A 17,403-nucleotide genomic window follows, 5' to 3' on the forward strand; every position below is an offset into this window, starting at 1 on the left:
GAGTTGAGTTTTTGATAATGATGTTGTGACAATCTATAAAATACTTAAATTGGGAGGCTCATATGATTTGGAAAACAGAATGGAGCTTCAAGGTCATTTTTCTTTTAAATGAAGTTTAGAGTACAGGATACAGAACCTATTAAGTGATTTTGTGTAGGTTTGTTTTACTTGGCTAGTTAATGGTGTGCCAGTGTGTTTGACAACAATATCTATTTCTCTATGGGACCTTGTCAGCATTCTTCCTCCTCCTCCAGCTTCCTCTCCATTTCCTGCCCCCTCCTCTACCAGTTTGTGTTTTAATGCATCCTGCTATTTTACAGAGCAAAGCAGTTTTCCAGTAAAATATTGGTAGATCCATCTTAATTCTCCCCACCATTTTTTGTGCAAGTTTATCACTTATTTTTCCTCCAGCTGTGATTGGTCAACATAACCTATACATTTTGGACTTGATAACTAATGTATGTGAAATATTGTTCAGGGGTCAGAATAACATATAGATAGGTAATTACGTAATTAAAGTGATCAGGTATCTCATATTTCTGTTAAGCGTTTCTAGACAGTTGAATGAAAATGTCCGCCCAAATGCAAAAACTTATGATTTCTACCTTTTTTGAAAAGTCTCCTTTGTAGCAGTGCTATATATGGTCTCAAGCTGATATTCAGACAAAGAAAGTATTAAATAAAACATAAAATGAGAACATGTATGGCCTATGATTTCTCAACCATATAAGCAAATATAAAGCATAAGAATGTATATCTGTAAAGGTTAAATGAACTATGATCAGTGATGTGAGATGAATTGGCTGGTGCAGAGAAGCATTTATTTCTAGAAGAAGAAAGATCCTATTACTGTAGAATGGTTGCCTGATATTGAAGACAGAGTACACAGAAAGTGAAGAGCTTAGGGGAGATTCATGAATGCTTTGAAAAGTTCTTCACTGGGCCCTTCCATGTTCCGTACATGGAAAGTTGATATTAATCAGAACATAGGGAGAATAGCCTTGAGGTGCTTGGTAAGCTCCTTTTTGAGAGTATTATCTTGGTTTGAATTTTAGAAACTAAAGAGGAATGTTTCTGACCCCCAGCAAACAAAATGTGTTTTTGGTATTCCATTCAAGAGTGTTTGAAATGGAATAACTAGTAATTAGGAGGGTATACTGGGTGGAACTGGAGAAGGAAATGGCAACCCACTCCAGTACTCTTGCCTGGAGAATCCCATGGACGTAGGAGCCTGGTGCAGGCTACTGTCCATGGGGTCGCAAAGAGTCAGACACGACTGAGCGACTTCACTTCACTTCACTGGATGAAAACTGGCGTTTGGCTGGAGAGAGGGGTGTTGGATCTCAGTTGATTTTGAGGTAATAGAAGGTGTGTGTGTATTAGTGTCTGCCCCAGGTTCCTAGATAGTTTCCTGAGTGATGAGAGCACTAGGAGCGTCTGTTGTACTTACATATGTCTCTGACCCAGTCCCTGGAACAGGTCTCCTGAAAACCTTGTAACTTTCTTTCTTTCTTTCTTTTTTTTTTTAACCTTGTAACTTTCTAAGTGATAAGGGCAATAGGAACATTTCTTGTTCTAATGAGGTGACTCTGGGTCGGCTCCTACCTGGAGGCTGGTCACCAGCAACACCACACCAGGATTAGAAGCTTAGAATTTTCACCCTTACTCTCTCACCAATTGTGTTTTAGAAATTAAAAGATTTTATAAAGTGAATGGTTATTTGGCGGGGGAACAAAGCTTTCATTTTCACATGAGTTCTAAGTGATGATGATCCCACTCCCCAGTTTGACTTCGTGTTACAAACATGGAAGCATCGTAATAGACGAATTGATTATGCCTACATAAGAAAGTCCCACAAAAGCCCCAAAGTGTAATGTCCAGAGAACTTCCAGGCTCAGGGCACATCCATGTACCAGGAGGGGGATGCACGCAATGCCATGGGGCAGAAACTCCTACCCTCCCCTGTGTATCTCTTCATCTGGCTGTTCATCTATGTCTTTTTATTGTAGCCTTTAATAAACTGGTAAATGTAAGTGCTTCCCTGAATCCTGTGACCTGCCGGAACAAGTTGTTCAAACCCATGGAGGGGGTTATTGGAACCTCGGATCTACAGTCGGTTGACCCAGAAGCACAGGTGGCCACCTGAAGTGGTGACCTGGTGCTCTCTCCCAGAAGATGAACTCAGAACTGGGTTGAATTGTAGGACCCCCGTTGGCATCATGGAAAACGCGTGGTGTCAAGAAAACCCCACACACATTTGGTAATGAGAGTTTTGCTTTGTGTGAGCAAAAAGGGAGGCATATAGGAGGAAAGGAAACAAACTTCAGAAGGAAGAGAAATGTGGGTTTTCTTCCCTTCATGATGGTATCATGCAACACCTTTGGATGAAACTTTATAATCGAGTGCTTAAACTTTGTTATGGCAAAAATAGCTCAGATGAATGATTTTGTCTATGTTCACATTTATATAACAGAGTGGCTAAGGAATGGGTGAGAAGTCAGCATGAAAGGTGTGTATTCACCTTTCATGTAGGAAAATAACATGTAGAAAACGGGAAGTGTTGCAGACCCATGATGGTACAGTCGACAGTGACAGTTTCTAGTTTACCAGTCTTGAGAAGAAAATATTTTTCTTTGCAGTTTGCCCTAACATTTAACATTACTTTCCTTGAAATCATTTCTACTAGCCACCATCATGCTGAATCTCTCTTTTGAAGGTAATTACTTTAAGAGGTATAGTTCCCAAATAAGTTTTAAGCTATTTCAAAATACAATCAAATACTTTTTGTCTTGGGAACAAATGAAAATATTTGCTTTTTTTCTTCTTTCTAAGAGCGAAGCGAGGCGCAGTAGAATATAACATGTATACATGAATAGTGAGTGAAAGTTGGGTCTGACTCTTTGAGATCCCATGGACTATAGCCCACCAGGCTTCTCTGTCCATGGAATTCTTCAGGTAAGAATACAGAAATAGGTTGCCATTTCCTTCTCTAATTAGGGGAGACAGGGGAGCTAATTATTTACTCTTTGAAGATTGCTCTTCCAGTTAAAATATTTAATTCACAATACTGAAAGGAAACCTGAAGTGCACCTCTGAAGTAATAATGATTTTTTAAAAACATGCATTCATATATACAACCAAGTATACAACCAGCCCACGATAAAATGATAATACGTGATTCTATAGATCTGCCAATTCATTTTTGAAAAGCATTAAAACTTTCTTCAGTAATTTGTAAATGTCAGCAGAGTTGGATCTTTGTTCATTTATTCTTACATAAATTCAGTGCCCACTCTGTGCAGTCCCCATAAATACACCTTGAGGAAGATACATGAACGCATATGAAGAATAGTGAAGGTGGTAGGAGAAATAGTGGGTAAAAAGAGGGCACACCCAGAAATAGTGTGGAGCACATAGGAATGGAGACAGGGTTGAAGAATACCTTGCAGAGGATGTGGTCCATACAAGGTGACAGCCGGAGATTGAGTGTGAGGTGACGAAGAGTCAGGAATCAGTCAGGAGTGGGAGGCGAAGAAAGGTTTCAGTACAGTGACTAATATGTGAAGTCCCACAAAGAAAATAATTTGTCAAGTTTGAGGGTATAAAGCAGACTTTGTGTGGCTGATCAACAGCTTATAAAAAAGGGAAGGGCAGGAGCTGGACAGCAGTGCCTGTGAGTCAGGGCTGGATATCCTGGTTTGCCCAGGACAGTCTGGTTTTTGCCAGACTGGTTCCAGTGTTATTAATAGCCTCCCTTTTAATTTTACTTGTTTCCTTATTTAGATGATATATTCTATGGACTTTCTAATTATGGGCTTATTCAAAAGTTTGAATTTCATTCTAGGAGCAGTGGAAAGTCATTGGAAGGGTTTGAATAAGTGACTCCATCAGTCTTGAGTGTAGTATGCACAGCAGTTCCCTGGGGTGGAGGGGTGGTGGCAGGCTGAGAGGAATGGGTCCCGAATGGAGGAAGCCAAGGTGGGAGCCTGTAGAAATAATTAGGGTGATACGTGATTGTGGTCCTAACAAAGAATGTGAAGGGTGGAGGCAAGGGAGGGGGGGATGGGTGGAATTGGATGTAGCTTCAATACGAGGTGTTGGGACAGCTGCTTATTTATTATTATTTATTATTTTTATTTATTATTTATTATTATTATTTATTATCATTTGGGAAAAATAAGAAAGAGGCCTACTAAAATGATATCCAAATGTATTAAAGATGGAAGTGTAAAAATTGAACCATCATCATGGGATAGAAAAAGAGCATTTGCAGCTTCAGGGATAGTTGGACACACACACACACACAAAGTTTAAAAAAAATTCATACATGAGGTTGGAAGGAATAGCATCTTTATAAATGATTGATGATATTGCCTTTAGTAAGATAACACTAGTTTATTTGTTGTTGTTCAGTTGCTAAGTCATTTCCAACTCTTTGCGACCCCATGGACTGCAGCATGCCAGGCTCCTCTGTCCTCCGCTGGCTCCCAGAGTTTGCTCAGATTGGTGTCCACTGATTTGGTGATGCTGTCTAACCATCGCATCCTCTGCTGCTCCCTTCTCCTTTTGCCTTCAGCCTTTCCCAGCACTAGGGTCTTTTTCTAGTAAGTTGGCTCTTTGCTTCAGGTGGCCAAAGTATTGGAGCTTCAGCAACAGTCTTTTCAATAGTTTACTACTTTGACTTTAGTTTTACCTTTAACAAAGTGACTTGAGAAAACTTTAAGAAATAAACAGAAAGCAATTTTGGATAATACATAACTGTGATTTGAATTAAAATTAGAAAATAGAAATCTCTATCTGTTGCTTTCCTAGTGAAGACCATTCATACGCTTAATGACTTTTTATTTCTTCTGTAAATCATGTGTTCATGTACTTTTAGTGATAGTTCATCTTAACTGACTGCGTTACCTTTCATTCCTTTTTGTATACAAAAATATTACATATACATTTCCCAACATTATAAATAGGGTAATAGGATGTACTACTTCCTGTACTGGATTGCACTCAGTCTTTAAAGTTTTGAACTGATCAGTTGCCATATACAAAAGACAACTAATAGTTGTTATTAGTCGTGTCTACAAAATCCAGTCTTCTTGTCCAAATCTTAAAGCCCAGGAAAAGTAAAGTATAAAGGAAGCCACATGGTGAGGAAACAGTGATGGTAGTGTCACAAAAGGCCACGTAGATAGAGCAGACTCTAAAGCATACTGCAGTGGGGGAGGGGCAAGGACCCAAATAGGAGCACTGAAGGAGGGAGCCTTTGTTTCCAGGGAAAGCAGAATCATCAGTAAATAAAAGCACTTCCTAGGCATCATGTTGCCACATTAAAGGCAAATCAGCCTCTTTGAGTTGTCCTTCAGTGGCTCTTTTTTGATAAAAGTGAGGTGACATCATCTCTAGAACATGGTTTTATAATTTAGGAAGTCAGGGAAAATTTGGTAGATTCTTAAAAAGGCAATAAAATAAAAAGATTTGTTGTAATTTTTTAGCTTTCCAAAACATTCACTTACCAGAAATTACTCATTGCCCGGGCATGCAGAATGGACGAGACTTCATTAAAGCATACTGAAGGGAAAAGTTAAGCTTCCTTCTGGAGGAATAAATCAAGGTTACTCATCCTTATGAGTTAGACACTTAATTCTAAGGACCTGACAGATACTTAGAAGGTAGAATTGACTCCAGGGGGTCCAAGGCAGCAAGAGCTCAGAAGCCTGATGAGTTACAAAGCCCAGTGTTCCATTTCCTGCAGAGTCTTCTAAGCAACAGGTAAACCCATCAGTTGTGATTGGTGGCTATGGCATATGGAAACACAATTTCATTTAGGTATTGCCTTTTGAAAGGAAAATCTGTATAGCGAAGAATAAGTTAGTTAAAACAGAAGAGTGGAAAACAAAGTTACTTTTACTTGTCCAAAATAAAAATGTTGCTAACCAAAACTACTTATGCAGCAAAGCTGTTAAAAATTATGAACTTGGTATCTGTAAATCTTAAAAGTTTTTTATTTTTGGAATCCAGATATGAAAATACAATGCTAAGGAGGAAAAATACATGGCTGGTGTTTTATCATTGCCTTTCAACCATCACGAATCTGTTAGTTGCTCATCGTGTCTGACTCTTTGTGACCCATGGACTGTAGCCCAGCAGGCTCCTCTGTCCATGGAATTCTCCAGGCAAGAATATTGGAATGGGTAGCCATTCCTTTCTCCAGGGGATTTTCCCAACACAGGGATCGAGCCTGGGTCTCCTGCACTGCCAGCAGATTCTTTACTGTCTGAGCCATCACAGAAGCCCCAGCCATCATATCTACTTTAAAATATGTTCAATTAGCATTCATGATTATTTTTACTATGTGCAAGATAAGTTACCATAAGTACACAGATAGTTAACAGTTCTAGTGCACTTATTAGATCTGTGTTCCCATCTGCTATTACTCCTCCTGTCTGAAAGACTTCTTAGAACATTTTTGGTAATGCAAGTCTGCTGGTGATGAATTCCTTCAGCTTCTGTGTGTCTTTAAGAAGTTCACAATATTCCTTGCTTTGAAAAGGTGTTTTTGCTAGGTATAGAATTTTAGGTTGACAGTAGTTTTCTTTGAGTATTTTAAAGATGTTGCTCACATTGTTCCTGATGAGAAGTGAGGGGACATTTTAATCTTTTTTCTTTTGTATGTAATGTGTTTTTTTCTTTGACTGATTTTAAGATTTCCTTTTTCACTAGTTTTATGCAATTTGATGTTATTTCTTTTCTGTTTATTGTGCTTTGAAACATTTGGGCTTTTTTATTTCCATCAAATTTGGAGTATTTTCTGTCATATTTCTTCAGATTTTTTAAAGAACCTCTCCTGTCTTTGGAGATGCCAATTAGGTACATATAATACCACTGAAGTCCCACCAGCTCAATAATCATGTCTTCATGATTTTTCATTATATTTTCTTTGTGTTTCATTTTACAGTTTTATTGCTTTGCCTACAAGTGTTAATCTCATTCAGTGTACTTTTTTTCATTCATTCACTGTACCTTTTAATCTATAGAAGCTTGATTTGAATATTTTTTGTATATCCCAAGTCTCATGTTCAGCCATTCTAGCTTTTTGAACATTTAGAGTGCAATTATAACTGTTAATTTTCTTTTCAGTGATCTGTCTGTAATTTCAAGATTTAGTTCTGTGTAATCTTAACATCTGTGTGATTTTTCAGGGTTTAGTTAATAGCTTTATATTTTTCATCATTGTGTAGTTTCTGCTTTCTTTACATGCCTGGTAATTTTTGACCGACAGTCATTGTGAGTTTTACTTCCTTTGATGCTGGATATTTTTGTATATTTACAGATAATATTCTTGAGTTCACATCATGCAGTTAAGTAACCTGGAAACATTTTGATCCTTCAGAGGCTTGCTTTAAGCTATGTTAGGTGAGATCTTAGCACTGTGTAATCTTTGGCTAATTATTTCCCACTATGAAGATGGTACCCCTCTACTAATTCTCCTCAGTGCCCTGCACATCGTGAGAATTTTCCTTGTAACTCGTGGGAACAGGAGCTATTCCTGCCCTGTGCAAGCTTCAGGGATCATTTCCTCTCATGCAGGGTTTCTCAGCCCCAGAACTGTTTAAGTTTGAGGACTAGATAACTATCTGGGGGCGGGGTGGGGATTGTTCAGTACGGTATCGGTTGCCTGGGAGCATCTCTGGCCTCTGTGCACTAGATGGCAGTGTATGCGTGTGTGCTCAGTCGTGTCTGACTCTTTGCACCCCCATAGACTGTAGCCCACCAGATTCCTCTGTCCACGGGATTTTTCCAAGCAAGAATACTGAAGTGGGTTGCTGTTTCTTCCTCCAAGGGATCTTCCTGACCCAGGGATAAAACCGACATCTCTTGCATCCACTGCATTGGCAGGCAGATTCTTTACCACTGAGCCACCTGGGAAGCCAGATGGCAATGGCATCCCTTGAATCATGACAAACCAAAGATGTCCCCAGACAGCCCTCAGTTCCCAGCCACTCTTCTAATCCTTTCTGGCAGCTGTCCATACACAAACCTTGGCTAAGGACTCAAGAAACTCTGTGTCTGTGTTGATCACTCTGCTCTCATCCCTTCGCTGAGAACTTTAACCCCTTGACCTCCCTTGATTCCCAGCTCTCTTGTCTCCACTAAGGAAGACTGCTGCATTCTGTCTGGGTTCCTTCTCCCCCAACACAGCCAGGAACCTTGCTCTAGACAGTAAGCTGGGCAGTCTTAGGGCCCACAGTTATTTCCTGTCTCTCAGTGGTCACTGTCCTTCTCTTATTTCATGTCCAATGTCTTAAAAAATCATTGCTTCATTATCTTTTTCTGAAAATTTTCTCTAATAGGTACCTGGTAACTTCACCTTGGTTTCCATCCTCATTCTTGAACAGTACTTTTGCTAGCTACACAATTCTGAGCTGACTATAATTTTTTAATGTGTTTTTATCTTCTAGTTATATTGCTGCTTGATCACTCAGTTCTCATTTTGTTTTTCTTTCTCATGATCTGTGTTTTTCTCTCTGATATTTTTAAGAACTACTCTGTTTCTGGCATTCTGTCTTTTCACTATGATGAATGTAAGCATGGGTTAATTTTTACTCTTCCTGCTTCCTGAATCTTCAGATTGTGTTTCCCATCAACTGCCAGAAATCTGCAGCTATTATCTCTTCAGATATTTTGTCATCTTGATGCTGTTCATTCTATCCCTTTGAAAATTTTGTTGGGTACCACAAACCATAAAGGCAAAAGTATTCTTTGGCTCATTAATTTGGACTCTTTTTTTAAATAAAAAAATGCTAATAAGAAAGTGAAAGGACTAGTTACCAAATGGGAGAATGAGAGAATATATTTATGGCACAAAGCCTTGGATCCAGCATATTATAAAGGACTCTTACAAATCAAGAAGAGAAAGATAGATGGAATGGGAAAATGTGCAAGGATCTTGAACAAGCATTTCATAAAAGATATCATGAGTTATGAGAAAGATGAACTTTATCACTGTATACTCAGAATGGTCAGATTTAAACTAATACTGTAAACTGCTGGATCCTGAGACACAGCTAGAACTCACATAGCTGCTGGTGGGAGTGTCGCTGGAGCAACCTGTTTGTCTTATCTGCTTGTGTTTAATGACCCAGACATTATACCCTTAAATGCACTTAACCCAAATTTGTGTATCTGTGCATCAACAGATATGTGCATAATAGAATTGCTTTAATAGCCAAGAGTGAAAACAACCTCAGTGTCCCTCAGAGACATAATGGGTAAAGAAATTATGAAATATATACATGTTGGAGTGCTGCACAACAATGAAAACAGAATGACTACCAGTAACAGCATGGATGAATCTCACTTACTAGCAGGAAAAAGAACCACCTGCTTATGATTGCATTTATGCAGTATTTAAATAGAGGTCATGGTGACTGGGAAGGAGCACGCTTAGGGCCCCCTGGAGCTCTGTTAATTTTGTGTTTCTTGCTTGGGTGATATTTACAGGGACACAGACATTTTTGAAGATTCACATTACAGTATGCTTATGAATTATTATAGTCAATAAGAAAGCTTATAGTCAATAAAGAAACCACTTCTTTGCCTTCTTAAGAGCTTCTGTTTCAGCAGATAGCAAATATATACATAAAGACATACCACTACTACTAAGTCGTTTCAGTCGTGTCCGACTCTGTGCGACCCCATAGGTGGCAGCCCACGAGGCTCCCCGGTCCCTGGGATTCTCCAGGCAAGAACACTGGAGTGGGTTGCCATTTCCTCCTCCAATGCATGAAAGTGAAAGTGAAGATGCTCAGTCATGTCTGACTCTTGGTGACCCCATGGACTGCAGCCTACCAGGCTCCTCCGTCCATGGGATTTTCCAGGCAAGAGTACTGGAGTGGGGCGCCATCGCCTTCTCCGACATAAAAACATAAATGTGGTTCAAAGTTATGAGCATGTATTAAAGCAAAGGAGATGGTGCTATGAGATCAAGTAACCTGGGGGTCTGCTTTTACATCAGATGTTTTAGTCACTCCTCTAGAGAAAGAGGCCAGTTATGTAAGGTGAGTGAGGACAGGGGAGGTAAGGTGAGGTTGAAGACAAATACAAGACTAGAAGGTGCTTCAGAGTTTGAGTTTGCTTTTCATCCCATGCTCTTCATTCATGGACTGTATAGTCAATGGGGTCACAGAGTCAGACACGACTGAGCGACTTTCATTCATTCATTCTTCATCCCAAAACCAGTGTAGATTTACAGGAGTTACTAGTAGACCAGTTACATGATTTACTCTTAAGTTTCAAAACAGTCACTCTGGCTACACTGTGAGTCATGGATTTGAAAATGAGCCAAAGGTGAATGCAGCTGGACCAGTTGGGGCTCCAGGTAACAATGCCCCAGATAAAAATGATGGCATCAATGATCTAGACCAAGGATATGCCAACTTTTTCTGTAAAATGTGTGTGTGGCTTCTATTCAGTTTCACCATTGTAACATGACAGCCAACATAAACCATACATCAATGAATGAGTGTGGCTGTGTGCCAACAAAGCTTCATTTACAAAATAGGTGGCATAATCGGCCACCCTCTGCCCTGGACTAGAGAGAAGATAACAAGTGTTAGCATACATGTTAGAAGCAGATTTAACAGAATATGGGCTGGATGTCGGGAATGTAGCTGAGCAGAGAGGTTTCAAGGATTTCTAAGCTTCTGGCTGGAATAACTGATGGATCATACTGATTGGGAAACAAATCAGTTAAAAGTCTAGACCCAGTCACCCCAAATATACTGATGTGTCATGTTTTTCTAATCTTTGGTCTCTAGTGACAATGCAGTTGTTTTGAGAACTTTTACCACCGTAACAGTCATGACTAGAAATACTTTTTTTTTTTTAATACACATTAGTCACCTATTATACTAAACATGAAAAAGTGAAAATACCACAGAAGAATGAAAATTCAGTTGTATGATCAGTTCTTTTTGTGTTTTCTGCTAATAGAAGGAAAGGAAAAAAAAATGCATGCGTAGTTTCCCCAGTCTCCTGCTGGCCCATTGATCATGTATTTATAGCTTCATTTTCTCCCTCCCTTCAAAAGTAACCACCCACCCCCGACACACACACCCCCTCCCCACTCCCCCAGCTGCCACCTTTCTGGAATGAACCAGAGAATACACAGCTTAGAAGGTGCCTTATGCTGATTCTTGTTGTCCATTAGTGACCATGGAGGGCTGCCTCTGCTGTTCTGCACCCCCTTGCCCAATTTGTAAGAGGTTCCTTTCCAAGTAGTTGCATTATTATCGTTGTTGTGCCACAATTAGAACATTGGTTTCATTTTCCTCATAGTTGGGTGTGTTTAGGGTTTTATACTGAACACTTTTCACCTTTGACTTTGATAGGCTCTGCTCTCTGTGCATGACACTGTGGCTCAGAAGAATTATGATCCTGTGTTGCCTCCTATGCCTGATGACATTGACGATGAGGAAGACTCAGTGAAAATCATCCGCCTGGTCAAAAATAGAGAACCGCTGGTGAGTTTTGGTCCATCTTTTATGCTCAGCTATGAGTGGATACCATGATAAAGACCAATCTGATGGGTGCATATTTTTCCTATCTTTAAAATATGCTTCCTCTGTGTCTTCAAACTCAGAAATAAATGGAGCATTCACATCTAAAGGAGATGATGGAGAAAAATTAAAACAGAGCCAAAGAAACTGGCATTCTTTTGGTTATGAATGGCAATCATTTTTAAAGTGTTACTGGTTGGCATCTATAAAAGATGACGTGACATGCACCAGCTGCAGCTGATTGAGATTAAAAAGTGCAACTGAAAATAATTGCTTATGGCTTTTCTCGAAAGCGGATTGATTTTAAAGTAATGAGAAATTAACCAGGAATCTGATAGTTCAAAATGTAGATGTAGCTATTTGTTTTAGCACCGGGATTTAGGCAGCTCTGTGTCATGTCCAGGGCCTGTGGTAGTGGGACAGTGCCTCCCACCCACCCCCAGTTGTGTCGAGTCCTATCTTCAGAGCCTCAAAAGGCAAAAGGAACTTTTTGGAATTAGATAAAGATCTTGACGTGGGGACCGTCTCTTGGATTATCAGGTGGGACCAAGGTAAACATAAGGGTTCTTATTAAGGTGAAAGAAGGAGGCAGAAGGGTTAGCGTTACAAAAACAGATGTGATGATGAAGCAAGGGCTGAAGTGATGAGACCAGGAGCCAAGGGGTGCTTTTGTACAATATCACATGGAATGTGCTCTTGTTTTATTGGGTTTTGATCTTATTTTCATGCAAGTACATTGCACTAAGAATACTTCAAGGAAGTGTGCTAATAAGGGTTTGGAAAGCAATATGGAAACAGAAAATCTTCAGGAATGTAGGGATCAAAACGAAGATTGTGTTGTGCTATTAATAGTATCATGTAGAAAGTGAGACACCATTTCTCAGGTCCATGTTTTCCCTCCAAGGATCAGGAGAATCAGCAGATAGCCAGCATTTCCATTCCAGTATCTATCTTGATGTATAAATATATTTCAGGGCCTTTAACAAGTCCTTTAAGTGCTGAGTGCTTTCCGATCTCTGCACATTCTGGAAGTGATCCCTCCAGCTGTGACTTTAAAGACCACTTATGTGCTGGTGACTCCCAGGTCACATTTCTCTTACAGATCTTTCTTCTAATCTTCAAGTTTGTATGTCCGTCATTCTGCCCAGTATCTCCATTTGAATGTCTGGTAGGCATCTCAGTCTTCACATGTCCAAAAGTCAGCCGATCTTTGTCCCCGAATCTGTTCCACTCTGTGGTTCCCCAGTGGACAGTCTCATCTTTCCAGTTACTCAGCCAAAAGGCATAGCATCTGACATCCCACAGATACTGTGTCTCAAGGGACCCAGCTGCAAGTCTTCCCACAGCCTTAGATGCCCTGGGATCTATTCACCACTCGATGTAGGGACCTGGCAGGCACAGTCAAAGAAGGAAGAACTGATAATCTGCATCTGCAAAAGTAATATATTTATAACCTTATGAATACAGGGTTACAGAAGGATTCAGAAGATTATTAGTCTTGAATGATAAGGTTAGAAACAGCAATTCTGATCAGTTTGCCTTAGATGAGTTCTGACTTTGCTACATACTAGTTGTCTGATTTTAGACAAGTCATAACCATTTGTCATACAGTTTCTCATCTATAAAAGATAGATAAGTAGTCTTAAATTAAACTTAAACTCTGGGAGATGGTGGAGGACGAAGAAGCCTGGCATGCTGCAGCCCATGGGGTCGCAAAGAGTCGTACACGACTTAGCAACTGAACAACAATAAACAATTTTAGATCACTAGACCCTTCTGATCATTGGGCATACTTTAGTCAGTTTGAGACACATTCTTAAAGAAAGTAAAAGTTGATCTAACTACACTAGTTAGTTGTAGTAAGAATATTACATTTCCAGTCATCTTGGCTATAAGCTACCTGCAGAAAATACCAGGAATTGGAGGGCCTAAGGTTTATAACCATGGAGAGGTACTCATTCAAGTCTTCAGCCTTGAGGGCATGTGTAGGTGATTAAAAATGCCACAAAATCATCCTAGCATGGAATTATTTAATTTTTTGCTGTTATTAGGTATGTATTTGATAGCTATCACATATAAAATGTCATATATAAAACGCTTATGAAAACAAAACTAGGAATCCTTTTATAATATCTATTTTGTAATGCTGTAAATAAATGTGTTCACTATCAAACTTCTTTTTGGGGGGTGAACCTTGCCCCCGCACCTGCGTCTTTCCAGCTGTGTAACGTGACATAGATGGTTTGTCTCAACCACTGCCAGTTTCTTGGAAGAAAGTCATGAGGAGGCATTCAAAGTAACTGTTTGTGCTTGCTATGCTGACAAAAAGTGTTCAGTTGATTTTCTTCTAAACACCCATAAATGAGGACTTTCTGGATTCTTTTTGAAATTATTTCCTAATCTCCTGCCAGAATGTTAGTTCCATTTGTGCTAAGTATAATCCTAGTACATAAAAACTAGGAGTAACAGATCTTTTTTTTTTTCTTTCCACTTTGTTTATTATCATCCCTGAATTTGTTTACTGTAATACTGTGGTAGAAGGGTTGCTGAACTAAAGGTCAGGTGGTCTGGGTTTTAGTTTTCTAGTTTATTTTCTATTCACTTCACCTTCTCTATGTACATGACCTTCTTACGGGGCTTGGGATAAAGATAAAGTGAAATGAGGAAATACTGTCAAAGTGTAAAAACAAATAGTATTCAAATGTAAGGTTCATAATGGAAAGAAGATATTTGTATACTCCATAGTATTGAAGGGAATAAAGATTCAAAAATTTTTGGACTGTGCTGAAAACCTTAGATGGTATATGCTGTAGAAGACTGTGTGTTAGTGATGAGTATTTGTGAGATGCCTGACATGATATCTGTTCCTTCTGCCTCCTTTTAATTTTTTTGTAGCTGTTTTTACATTTTCCAGATAAGGTCCTTATTTCTGCCCTCTTTCTTACCACCCGGTATGTGCATTTACCCACAAATACTATTTTTTTTTTTCTTTAAAGGGAGCCACTATTAAAAAGGATGAGCAGACTGGGGCCATCGTGGTGGCCAGGATCATGAGAGGAGGAGCTGCAGACAGAAGTGGTGAGAGTGTACACATGTTTGGCAGGTGTGGACAAGTCATGTGGGTTTTATGTGTCACATTTCCAGTATATAACTGAGAGGATAGCAGGATTTAGACAGTACAACAAAACAGTAATAAGGTATTTTTCTCTATGTTCAAATGTGGTTATTGTTCAGTTGCTAAGTCATGTCTTGATTATTTGCGACCGCATGGACTACAGCATCCAGGCTTCCCTGTCCATCACCAACTCCTGGAGCTTGTTCAAACTGATGTCCATTGAGTCAGTGATGCCATCCAACTATCTCATCCTCTGTTGCCCCCTTCTCCTCCTGCCTTCAATCTTTCCCAGCGTCAGGGTCTCTTTCAGTGAGTCATCTCTTCGCATCTGGTGGCCAAATTATTGGAACTTCAGCTTCAGCATTGGTTCTTCTGATGAGTATTCAGGGTTGATTTCCTTTAGGATTAACTAGCTTGACCTCCTTGTTGTCCAGGGGACTCTCAAGAGTCTTCTCCAGCATCATAGTTCAAATGAACCTATTTAAATAAATGATAAATCTCATATTGCTTTATAGTCTTCGCGTATATGGGCTTCCAAGGTTATAAGACTTACTTCAATGTTTCTGATTTCAAAAGTACTGCTAAAAGTGTGCAGCCTTTACAAATACTATTTTGAAGATGAAAGTAATGTGCATTTTTAGAAAAAGACTGAGATGCTGCTGCTGTTCCTTTGGCAGTGTAGTGAGGTTGTGGTCTTGGAGTCGTTCTCAGGGGGCTCAGCCTCCGAAACCTGAGAGGCATGAGGTATGTTGCCCTCACAGGCACTGGGGGACCACACGGAGCGTTCAGTGTGGACACAGTCACAAACCATGGTTTCTTTTGTAGGTAATGCTGCTGGTTTTCTGAATTTGCTTTTTCTCAGGTCTTATTCATGTTGGCGATGAACTTAGGGAAGTGAATGGGATACCGGTTGAGGATAAAAGGCCTGAGGAAATAATCCAGATCTTGGTAAGCTGAAAATTTATTTTAAAATTGCCATGAAAATGAAACTGAATCGCTGTGTTTCAGACTTGGTAATGAACACAGGATTTGGATTCAGCAATCCAGGATTTGGATCCTGACTCTATTAACTTAATCCCTGTATGTCCTTGGAAAATACCTTCATCTTTTTATTGCTTCCCTGTATTCATCTACAAAATGAGAATAAGAAGTGGTAAATCTCTCACTGGAGCGTTCGAAGATTCAACAAGCTCCTGTAGGTCAGGAGTTTGACAGGGCCTGTCCCAAATTAGGTCCTTAATACACATTGCCAGTGATACATTTATCTCTGGGGCCTATATCTTCCAGGTATATAAAGTAGTGAAACTAACTTAGATGTCTTAAGTCTAAAATGGAATCAAACTACTATAGGCCTTGGCAATATAAATTCTCAAATTCATTTGTTTTTTTATAAGGACAAAATAAAGAGAGATTGTCCCTGTTACATATAAAAACATATTATTAACCTGTGAAGAGTCTTGGTATCTCAAAACGGACCTCAGTATATATGAAAATTTAGTAAGTGATTAAGATAGCATTTTAAATGAGTGTGAAAGCAGTGAGATTGTTTCATAAATGGTATTGGATTAAGTGATTCAGTTAGAAAAGTAGTCCTTATTGTACAACTCACACAAAACTAAATTCCCCCAAATTAAGTTTTTAAAAAAATCATTGTGCTCCATCATGTCTGACTCTTTGTGACCCCATGACCTATAGCCCACCAGGCTCCTCTGTCCATGGAATTTTTCAGGCAAGAATACTGGAACAGGTTGCCCTCTACTCCAGGGGAATCTTCCCAACCCAGGGATTGAACCTGCATCTTGTGTTTCCTGTATTGGCAGGCAGGTTCTTTACTATTTTTTTTTTTTTTTTACCACTCTGCCACCTGAGAAGCCCCCATACTACACTTGATCTTAAAAGGCCAAGAAAGAATTTCTAACCTTGATGTGAAATTCAAATATATGTAATGACTAGAACTGAAAACTTTTTCTACAGGAAAAGATACTGTACATAAAATTCAAAAGACAGATGAAGTTATAGGCAAAATATTTTCAATTTATGTGATTGAAGGCTCATATTTTAATGTATATGAGAGTTCTTAACAATCATTAAGAAAAAAGCAGTTATAGAACAGCAAAGCATATGCACAGACAAAAATGACCAAAAAACATGATGTCTGAAAAATATTGGACTGGTGGTTATTTAAAAGCTTGATAATGCCTAGAGTTAGCCAGTTTATAAGGAAATAATGTTTATATGCTTTTGTTGGTAGAATAAACTAATAGAATCTTTTGAGATGGCTATCTGAAACTATCCACTCTAAATTTGTGTACTCTTTAATAAGAAATTCAACTATTGACTTCCCTGGCAGTTCAGTGATTAAGACCCTGCAGTTCCACTGCAGGGAGCATGCGTTCAATCCATGGTCAGGAAACAAAGATCCCACATGCCATGCAGCACGCTCTCACATACATACACACACACAAACAGAAAAGTATTTATAAGAAATTCAACTGTTGCAAATTAACCCTCAAGGAAATAATTTGGCAAGTGTGTATAAATAAGATAGTTTAAAATTATCTAGAAACTATTAAGAAGGTTGCACTGATTGAACAATTGTTCATCCAAGTGATGGATTATTGTGAAGTGGTCACACTGGCTTATAGACCTTGTGATTTAGTAATAACATTAGTACTAGTGAGTGCTTACACTGATTTAGCCTTTAGTGATACTGTAGTAAGGGCTGTACATAAA

At 39.1% G+C, this 17,403-nt stretch overlaps 1 protein-coding gene across 4 annotated transcripts in view; it reads left to right on the top strand.

The window, feature by feature from the left end:
* MPP7 (MAGUK p55 scaffold protein 7) overlaps positions 1-17,403 on the top strand; it is a 215,425-nt gene that overhangs the window by 138,108 nt on the left and 59,914 nt on the right. For all 4 annotated transcript variants that reach the window (XM_043883946.1, XM_043883945.1, XM_043883948.1 and 1 more), the window contains 3 exons: positions 11,388-11,519; positions 14,552-14,633; positions 15,533-15,618. In XM_043883946.1, the coding sequence (XP_043739881.1) occupies positions 11,388-11,519; positions 14,552-14,633; positions 15,533-15,618 (300 nt within the window). The remainder of the gene's footprint in view (positions 1-11,387; positions 11,520-14,551; positions 14,634-15,532; positions 15,619-17,403) is intronic.

The sequence above is a fragment of the Cervus elaphus genome, chromosome 23 (assembly GCF_910594005.1).
Source record: "Cervus elaphus chromosome 23, mCerEla1.1, whole genome shotgun sequence".
NCBI lineage: Eukaryota > Metazoa > Chordata > Mammalia > Artiodactyla > Cervidae > Cervus > Cervus elaphus.